General features: G+C 40.9%; 1 protein-coding gene across 8 annotated transcripts; it reads left to right on the forward strand.

The window, feature by feature from the left end:
• The first annotated feature begins 454 nt into the window (after positions 1 to 454).
• pax6b (paired box 6b) lies at positions 455 to 9,389 on the forward strand. 8 transcript variants are annotated; one of them, XM_055154557.1, is made up of 12 exons: positions 455 to 479; positions 1,188 to 1,217; positions 3,116 to 3,246; positions 3,526 to 3,561; positions 3,645 to 3,884; positions 4,076 to 4,241; positions 6,978 to 7,136; positions 7,280 to 7,362; positions 7,451 to 7,601; positions 7,840 to 7,952; positions 8,089 to 8,230; positions 9,291 to 9,389. In XM_055154557.1, the coding sequence occupies exons 1-12, from the start codon at positions 467 to 469 to the stop codon at positions 9,374 to 9,376; spliced, it is 1,350 nt and encodes a 449-aa protein (XP_055010532.1). In that variant the 5' UTR covers positions 455 to 466; the 3' UTR covers positions 9,377 to 9,389. The 8 variants fall into 8 exon arrangements, with proteins under 8 accessions (XP_055010532.1, XP_055010525.1, XP_020797124.2 ...); XM_055154550.1 differs by having other exon boundaries at positions 1,194 to 1,217; XM_020941465.2 differs by having other exon boundaries at positions 1,194 to 1,217; positions 3,645 to 3,860.
• Positions 9,390 to 10,235: the final 846 nt, after the last annotated feature.

The following is a 10,235-nucleotide window of genomic DNA, read 5'->3' on the forward strand; positions in this document are numbered from 1 at the left end:
AGCAAAACTAAGGAAAAGGCAAAATGGATGCTGTTGCGTTAAAGTGACTGCTAGGCACCATTTAGAGCGCAGGGTGAAGATAGCTGAAGGTGAGGCTGTGCTAATGTGTTGTTTTGCTCTGTCCTATAGGGAGACATTAAGTAGTGAAACGGCAGATGATTGACTAAATTGTAATAGAGTGGACAGTCAACTCTGTTTCAAGGCAAGTTTAATTAATACAAAATTATACACTGAGGATGTCATTACTGATATTTTTGTCTTATACCTCGCAAAAATGGCATAAGAATAAATTGAAACAGGATTTTTTTTTTTTTTTTGTACAAATAAAAGCCTCTAAAATACTGAATCACTAACATTACAGATATACAATGTTTCCAGGTTTGTGCATTATGTTAATCTATTATTTTATTCCCTTTTGACGCTAGAATACCACAATCAAGCCACGTGGGAGTCTGGCGTTGCCTCAATGATGCAGAACAGTAAGTTGTGTTTATTTATTTTATTTTATTGTTAATTATAAGTGCCAATTTAATTGTGATTGCATGACATAGAAGCGCCCACTGACATTAATGCACCTGTTGGCACTTTGAAAAACATAAAGAAAATCCCTGACTTTGAGCTGAGGCCAAATATTCATTTGATTGATTTGATAGTCGTCTCATTGCTCCTACTTTATTTTTCTTATATTATATATTTTTTTTCTTTTTGCAATGCTACGCTATAGATGTTAATATTGAACAAGTTAATCACACGTCGTATTACTCCAGGGAGAAGCTGAGGGGGTTGGGTTGAAAGAGGGGATGCAGATTTTTTTCATGTTTCTGCTTGAGTTGGTATTAAATAATTGCACAGCCGTCTGCATTAGCGTTAGAGCTGGCTGCCAGGCTGCATACGAGATTAGCTGCGTAGATAAGAGAGAGCCCTGCATGAAACATGAGGAATAGCAATAATGTCTTATGTAGATGACTCCATATTCTTCACGAACAGACCGCAAGAGGCAAAAAGAAAATACTCATAACCAAGGCCACGGTGTTAGCAGCACGGCGGATGATAAATATTAACAAGCACATTGTTGTGGGTGCCAATCAAAAACACGGAGTTACAGTTGTATTAATAAAGTGGCCAGTGCTGTATTTTGTGTGTCAAAGCAAAAGTATAAACATGAAACGTTTTCTCTCTTGCTGCTGGACAAGAGGTGTTTGACATCTGTGATGAAGGTGTGTGGAATAACTTTATTATTATTGCCCATATACCTTCATGTGTGTGGATTAGTTTACATCATTTGATGGCGCAGTATGATCAAGTCCAAATTCAGATGGATGCCTTTTGGGACATTTATTTCTTTAATTTTGTTAAGGCCTTATAATATCAGTGCAATGCCCAGTGCCCCTGTTTGCCGCGGGTGGATGTTAATAGGATGCTCCCTGGCTTAGTGCGTGGTGTTTGCTGCGAATTGCCTAGTAGATATTATTGGGCCCGGCCCTTTGGGTTGTCTAAAGGTCGCGACGGTCTCTGTGGCTTTTGTGCTAATAACTCCTGGGTGTATATAGAGGGGAGCGTCCAAATTGACACCATATGTTTTCCTATTAGTCGACTCGCAATAGAATACAAGGCGCATAATCAGCGCCAGCGGGCGAGATCGTCTCCAGTCACTTCAGGGAATTGTGCTATGATTAAGACTTAACCTTAGGACATTTTGATGTGATGTCCTTATCTGACAGCTTTATCGATCTGTTGGATTTATGAGATCGTAGTAAATCAGAGGTAAAGACACAGGCATGGAAAAGCCGCACAGCAGTCGTGCGTAAGAAGCCAGGTCAGTTTCAGAAACAACTCTATTAATTCCCCTTAATCCTGGAATTACCAAGGAGAACAAGGGATGATAGTGGATTTATCAATCGCGTCTCTGTTATAAGAATATTAACACAAACACCAGCTTTACGCACAGAATATTAAAGGTTTAATTTCTATAAAACTGTGGTAGGCCAATTCAAAGAAGTCCATTGACATATTGCACAGGCTAAAGACGCCAACCGACTGCACACAACAGGACTGCAGTGGCTGTGAGCATTTGTTGTCAAATACAAACAAGGGGGGAAAACTGCTTGTCACTTTTAATATGTTAAGAATCCAGGCGCGCCCTCGTTTCTGTGGCCGCGCATAGCCCCCGGCCACCTTAAAACAAAGTCTCCCTCCAAGGGAAAACGAGTAGCGTCCAATTTTGTCTGAGTGATATCCAAATGCAGACAGAAAGGGTCGTTTTATCATGCTACTATTTGTCGTGACGATGCGATTTTCAAAAGCAGAGCGGTGTCATAAAGTGACATGCCTGCCACAAGTGCTCCAACTGATCTTTTCAATTAGCCTCCCATGCATGATCCGAGGCGACTTCCGCCTATTTCCAGAAATTAAGCTCAAACTTGACGTGCAGCTAGCTTTATTTTAAAGACAAATGTCAGGCAGGCTCATCATATTTTCCCCCTCTTCTATATTTGGAGCTTATTTATTGCTAAGGAGCCTCTGCTCTCAGAGTCAATGTAGCCGGCGCCAGCGCAGGGGAAGGCAGCGCGGAGACACAAGCAGAGCAGCTCAGCACTCCGGGGAGTCAGGGCTTCCTCTTGGCTTCAGGTTTGCTTCATGATACATCGCTTTATAGATTTGGAATAGGATGGTAAGGAGTCATTTGAAAAAGGTAGATTTTAACAGTAGCTTAATCATGAAATAGTTGTGCGTAATTACATTAGGTGCCTTTTTCACGGCTGTTTGTTTTACATGTTTAAAATTTGTCAGCAAATGTCTTTTTTAATGCGGTTTTTAAACATTTTTGCTTTAGAAAATGCATGAACAAAAGAGCGACTGTATTATTGATCCACAGTTAGAGTCACTGATGAATGCTGATTATTTTAAGTTGCATGTTCATATTTTAAAGAGCAGGTAGAGACTAGTTTTGAAAGGGGCTTGCACATCAAGCGACACGTATATTGTGTCTCCATTCTCCATTTTATTCTTTTGCCATGATCTTTCTATCGTTTGATGAACCTTTATCACGTATATCTGAAGTTTACTTGCGCGGGCGGAGCGCTCTGATGACCGTGGCTGCTTTGTCTCCATGTAGGTCACAGTGGCGTGAACCAACTCGGTGGTGTGTTTGTTAATGGGAGACCGCTGCCGGATTCCACCAGGCAGAAAATAGTTGAACTTGCTCACAGTGGCGCGCGACCCTGCGACATCTCAAGGATCCTGCAGGTGAGATTACTCTCCATTTCAACACAAAACTGACGTAAACCTTTCCAAAGGAAAGAAAAAAACGAAGGTGAAGCATGATTTTCTTACAAACAATAACAACAATCATCATGATCACAATTTCGCGGGTGTGATTTGAAGCCAGTAAATCACGCATTACGCACGATTACATTAAATGGTAATGTAATTAAGCTGATAAACAGGAAGTAATTCACCTGTATCTCAAGCTGTAGAACGTGCCTATTTACTATACAATTGAAGGCATGTTTTCTGTGTTTATAGACCGATGATGAAGTCCAAGTGCTGGACAGTGAAAAGGTGATAATTATTCGATACAAGAAATTCAGTGAATACTAGTCTTAAATAATGGATGTGAATTGTGTCTTTTGTTTTTGATCCAGGTATCCAACGGCTGCGTGAGCAAGATCCTGGGTAGATACTACGAGACGGGCTCCATAAGGCCGAGAGCGATAGGCGGAAGCAAGCCCAGGGTTGCCACTCCGGAGGTAGTCGCCAAAATCGCACAGTATAAACGAGAGTGTCCGAGTATCTTCGCCTGGGAGATCCGTGACAGACTTTTGTCGGAGGGGATCTGCACCAACGACAATATACCCAGCGTAAGTGTATTGACTGGAAGTTATGTGCATGATTTAATTTACCACATGAAGTCACTTTTCTCATGCGGCAATGGGAAAGATCATCCATGCATTCAGATTTAATAAATACACTGCAATGCGCGCCAGCCACTTAAAGTCTTTCCTCCTGTGCGCCCTCCTTTACTATGGTTATACGGTGGCTCCATCTTACCTATCATACGTGTTATGCCATTCAGGTGTCATCGATAAACAGAGTCCTCCGCAACCTGGCGAGTGAAAAGCAACAGATGGGCGCAGATGGCATGTATGACAAGCTGAGAATGCTCAACGGTCAGACAGGAACTTGGGGGACCCGGCCAGGCTGGTACCCCGGAACATCGGTGCCAGGGCAGCCCAACCAAGGTGAGTCTCATTAACGGAGCGCGGCAATAGCCTATAGAGACACCTTGACGCACGCGGCATGGATGGCCCTTGGATCAGAAATTATATGTGCCATATTTATTGCGGCTACAGTTTTTATTTTGAGTGATAGTTACAATGCACAAGATTTGAGGTGAAAGTTGTGAATACCTTTAGTGAATGGTCAGGGGTAGTTGGCGTGACAGCGACTAGTCTTTTCAGCAAAGGTGTCCCTCCAGAAGACCCGAGCCTCTTCTGACGGGCCGAGGGGGGAGTGCATGCGCGTAAATTAGTACAAAGGAATGTTTTTCTTCACACGCAAGGGCTGGTTATGGGAACGCTGGACACTATGTAATTGCTCATTAGAACAGACTTTGTGCATCTTTATGGCAACATGCAGAAGTGTGAAGAAGGTGAGGCGGACTACACTTGAACCCGCCCCCCTTTCCCTCCCTCTAGGCAGGAATCTTAGAACACTGCGCAGGTAAGCTCTTTGCTATAGGTCATTATAGATTAATTATTTAATGCATGCCTTAGAAAAAAAAAAAATATATATATATATATATATATATATATAGATTAACTGTAGGCCTATCAAATCGGACTTTTAAAAGATATTTTATTATATTATTCTTTGATTAACACGTTAGCGCACAATAATTAATAATAATAATTATTATTAATATGACTATTATAATTGTTAATAATAATATAATAATAATAATAATAATAATAATAATAATAATAACCACATTAATATAATTGGTTATTTAGGCCCATACCAAATATATATTTAATACATCACACACAGAGCGCCAAGTGACATGCCCAAATAGACACCCAGCGCAAACCGAATAAAACCTCTGCGCCGATTTGCGCTTTTATCTCTTTCTGAGGCCTATATGGCTCTAAATCCTGTCTATAGGATTTAGTCTCCCACTTTCCCTTTCACTTTTAAGCGGTTTCTCAAGAGTGTTTTGATCCGGTCTCAGCAACTGAAAGGTGCCGCAATTGGTTCGGTATCTCTAACTCTTTTTTCTCTCTCTGCTGCTGCTGCTTTTCCGCCTCACTGGTTGAGACATCGTGATACTAAAGAATGAGTTTATTTCCCAGCGCTTTTATAAAGAAAACAAATCCCATCCATAGCGTCAGTGGGTCTGGCAGACGGATAATAGCTGCACATTCATTCCTTTTTATGGATTATCCGCAGTGGAGAAACAAATAGCGAGCACAGATACAAACCAATGGCATTTTGGATACTTTTGTCTGTAGAAAACATGTGGCATTTGCTTTACGTACAGACTTGTTGTATTTTAAACTTGAAAACATTTTCATGAACGGTTTAAATTGTTTGAAACACGGTTTTAATAATTTCATAAATAAATGTGGCAGTCTAAAAATTAGCTATTTTGTCCAAAGTTTAAAGTTTAGTTTAAAAAGAAAGTTGCGAACAAGAGTCAATTTCATAGTCATTAGTAATAAATAAATAAATACATAAATACATACATAAATAAATAAATATTGTTTATCGTTTAATAACATCTGATATTGGAGACAAGGCCCAATTCCAAACCATATTTAGCAGTTTATGAGTTATAATTATTTAATTCCTTTCACACACACACACACACACATACATACACACACACACACACACACACACATACTTACACACACTCACACAAAAGACAACAGAAAAGCCAAAAATTTCAATTATTATAACCTTTCCATAGCCACAGTTTGTCTTTGTCAAACTGGCTCCTGTCAAATATTATGTTCGAGCGCACCCCCTGCTTAATTTCGCATTAACTCCTCGGTGTGATAATGATGTCCAACAAGTCGACAGGCCTTTGCGATAAGCCCAGGCCCGTAGCTGAAAGGGTCTGCGCGCCCACCGCGGACACGCAGCGGCAGTGAATACATGGGCCCTATTTGGAGTTGTTCAGGGCCTTGCATGCTCTCTCCTCACTCATTTGTTTCCAATTGAAGACAGAAATCCTGAGTGGCGTGTAGCTGGCTGAGGGACGTGATTAATGATGGTAGTGGATAAGGGTTAACACACTGGACTCAAAGCTCTGTTGACTGGGATCCTCGTGCGCACAATGCCAACGCACTATAGCCTTGTGTGCCTCCACAGAGAGAGGATCCTTTTGTCATCCACTGCTCCCCCTCCCATACATTACACCCACCCAGGACTGGCTCAGTACCCGTCCCTGGCTCTGACCATAGCTTAATGGTTTCCCTTACTCCTGAAGGCATTGTATCAGTCTGAAAAGCGTCTTCTTCTATTCAAAAGTTGGTGGTCACCTCAATGGCCATACCAACGCCCATATGGGAGCGGACCATTGAAGCATTGCTGTGGCCCAGAAAAAGGGAGCTAGTGAGCGAGTTTGAGGTTTTAATACATTTCGTGGGCTCTGAAAAGAGGCTCGCCACATCTTGTCACATTTCTCTTAACCTTTTGAGAACACACACCATTGTTGCACCGTAAAAAGTACGAGAAGGGTTTTTGCCCTGGACAGACTGTTTTTCCCACAATATTTTATAAACACTTAAACCACCGCTTTACATCAACACGAGCTGCCTTTGGATCTTGCTATTTTGAATCAGCCTTAACGCAAATTAATTCATGACATGCAGGACAATTAGCTCCAGGCATGCGCAGAAAAATACACATTCGTACATTCGTAATGAAACAATTAGGTCAACTGAATGCATTCTAACTTTTTTTTTTTTAAGATGGCTGCCAACAACAAGACGGTACAGGGGAGAACACCAACTCCATCAGCTCAAACGGAGAGGATTCAGAGGAGACACAGATGCGCCTGCAGCTCAAAAGGAAACTCCAGAGAAACCGCACGTCTTTTACGCAGGAACAGATCGAAGCGCTCGAAAAAGGTACTTGGATACAAACTGAATTTGGTTGATATAAATCAGTCAGATCAAAATATAAATACATATTGCAATACAGCAATTATTTTACAACTTGTTGACATCGGTATGATACTCAGTAGCATTTTATGCATGTGCTGCTCTCTTAGAATTTGAAAGAACTCACTACCCAGACGTTTTTGCGCGGGAAAGATTAGCAGCCAAAATCGACCTGCCCGAAGCAAGAATACAAGTAAGTTAATACGCTTCGTTTCAGCACTTCCGACATTTTCCACCAAGTGAAATAACTCACTTTTTATGATTATTATTTTTTTGGAAAGGTATGGTTCTCAAACAGAAGAGCAAAGTGGAGGCGAGAGGAAAAACTGCGGAACCAGCGTCGTCAGGCCAACAATTCTTCAAGTCACATTCCCATCAGCAGTAGCTTCAGCACTAGTGTGTACCAGGCCATTCCACAGCCCACCACACCCGGTAGGTCCCCATCAGTTACGTTATGTATGCTCAGGGAAAAAATAAGAACCAACTTTTTTATATGGTAATAATGGGATTTAATTGATAATCACCAAACCAAGAACACAGACACCAAATTAACCAACCATTTACACACTGACAAACTGTGTTATACTGTTAAAGACAATCCATTATAACCCCATAACGCTAAGCTCACTCTTACAGACCACTGAACTAATTGTAACATGCCCTTCCACAGTATCTTTCACCTCGGGGTCAATGCTCGGTAGACCTGACTCTGCACTCACAAATACCTACAGTGCACTGCCTCCTATGCCCAGCTTCACGATGGCAAACAACCTACCTATGCAAGTAAGTACACACCAGCACGGACATGTAGCTTCTTAATAAAAGATTAGTTAGTCTCGTGAAAAATACAGAAAGAATAGGTTATATACCAAACAGTTAAACCAGTGGTTGGCTAATGGAACATTCTCTTCCCCTATAGCCCAGCCAGACCTCCTCTTATTCCTGCATGCTGCCTACCAGTCCACCAGTGAACGGTCGGAGCTACGAAACATACACGCCCCCTCATATGCAGGCACATATGAACAGCCAATCAATGAGCACTTCTGGTACCACCTCAACAGGTAGGCAGAAAAGTTCACTATGTATGACTTGTGTTCTTTCCTGTACTCTGCCACCGCATACTGTAACATGGGGGTACCATTTATTCACCCTATCTTCTCCCACCCATTTGAAAATGCTCTCATTGTCTGCTAAGATATCTTTCCATCAATTATATCTTTGTTGCATGACTGAAGCTCATTTCGCCATCACCGTCTTTACGGCGCCGTGTCAGCCCCGACACTCCTGCCCATAGTTTAGTTCCACCCCATTAGAATGCTGTTACCGAGAGCCATATATACCAGTTATAGTCATGAAGAGTTAATCATGCATAACCACATTTCCTCTGTGCTAAATTGCTAATTAATTTGATTCATTTGCCCGTTGTAGCCTCTCTGTTTAAATGCCATTGCTGCAGCTTTCAATTTATTGAGCCTGTGAGTGTTTTACTGTGCAGCCCGTGTGTTGTGATTTTGCCTACCTATTTTGCACAAAAGGTCGCGTTCACATGTCACAACATACTAAAAGCATAGCGCAAGTCTGAGATGGATGCCAGGCTAACATTGTATGGTAAAAGTGGGAGATATAATAGAAAAAAATATTATATTGCAATTGTAGAATTACAAGTATATTGTCTATATTACTATTAAAAATGCAAATAGAGAAAAAAATCTCCCAAACAAGGTAGTGATTTAAGGGCACATTTTAGCACATTTCTGATTGTTGTTAAAATATCATCTAAATATTGTTATCATAACAATGCAAATACAGAGATATTAATTTTGTCAATAAGAGCATGGTGAGTAACAAATATAGAAAATGTCATAAATGGTAGGACTATTCAGTCACACAGAACATTAAATCACAGATAGTTTTAGCAAAACTGAAAATCAAGTCCTTGAAAAATATTCCACCAAACATTTATCTTTGCCCTCAGATTTTCTACAATTTCTAAAATGTGAATACAGCCATTTGGGGTCACCATTCTAAATATGCATGTTTAATTATCAACATTCTTGGGCAACGCTAACTTACTATACTACGTTTCTTTCACTAATGTATTGTTCATACTTGTGTGTGCAGGACTCATCTCTCCTGGAGTGTCTGTCCCTGTCCAAGTGCCAGGGAGCGAGCCTGACATGTCTCAGTACTGGTCAAGACTACAGTAGAGAGAAGAGCTACTTGACTCTTTGAGCATTCACTCCGCTGTTGCCCCTCCGGCTTCAGGACACCCACTGCACGCAGGAGAGCTAGAACAAAGCCAAGCAAGAGTGGTTGGAAAAAAGGACACATGAGGACTCTTATGAGAGCTTTGGGACATTTGTATCCAGCGGGACTGTGTGCTGTTGTGTAGCTCAAGGCACATTCACAAACTGAGGACTTTTCACGGACCGAAGCGACAGGAGAAAAAATATGGACCTCTGTAAAGTGCCCGGTGTTTTTATGGAACAAAAAACTTACCTGTTTCTTTTTCTATTTCCAACTTCAGTCATTGTTTCCTTTTTCTGGTGTGTTAGTATATGACCATTTGTATGTTAATATAAAAAACAGGATAAAGTACTGATAGATGGCCTGCTAGAAAACCATGGTGGTCTTTTGTGGTGTGTGCAAAGGAGAGAGTTGGGAGATTCTGCCATGACTATCGTTTTAAATCTGCTTATATCAAGACTTTCTACCAAGCCTTTTTTGCATGATCTCTGGACACTGGCATATCATTAAAAGTTGCATTGGGAAGATCTTAACGAAATAATGATCCTATCATGTACAACATTAGCAGAAGAATCTATGTCCAACTGATGCTGAGAGGCCTCAGAGAATGGAACCTCTGCTTGAACATTTGGGATCGAATCTAAGTATACAAAAACAGGTCTAAAAATAAAACACATGTAGTAAATGGTAGACTGGGTCTTCATTATAAGCTTGTTTATGTCAAAATGTAAAGTACTTGTCTTCCCTATAGAAATCTGAAAGAAAGATTTCACCAATATTTTTTTTATAACCCCAAAAATATTCTATAAATGTTCCATG

Source organism: Boleophthalmus pectinirostris, unplaced genomic scaffold, assembly GCF_026225935.1.
Source record: "Boleophthalmus pectinirostris isolate CB_2022bp ecotype Guang Dong unplaced genomic scaffold, ASM2622593v1 HiC_scaffold_19, whole genome shotgun sequence".
Taxonomy (NCBI): Eukaryota; Metazoa; Chordata; class Actinopteri; order Gobiiformes; family Gobiidae; genus Boleophthalmus; species Boleophthalmus pectinirostris.

Coding starts and splice junctions, on each gene's coding strand:
- pax6b (XM_055154557.1), top strand. Junction 3,562..3,644: donor AAGTGCTGGACAGTGAAAAG/GTGATAATTATT, acceptor TTTTTGATCCAG/GTATCCAACGGCTGCGTGAG. Junction 7,137..7,279: donor GATCGAAGCGCTCGAAAAAG/GTACTTGGATAC, acceptor CTGCTCTCTTAG/AATTTGAAAGAACTCACTAC.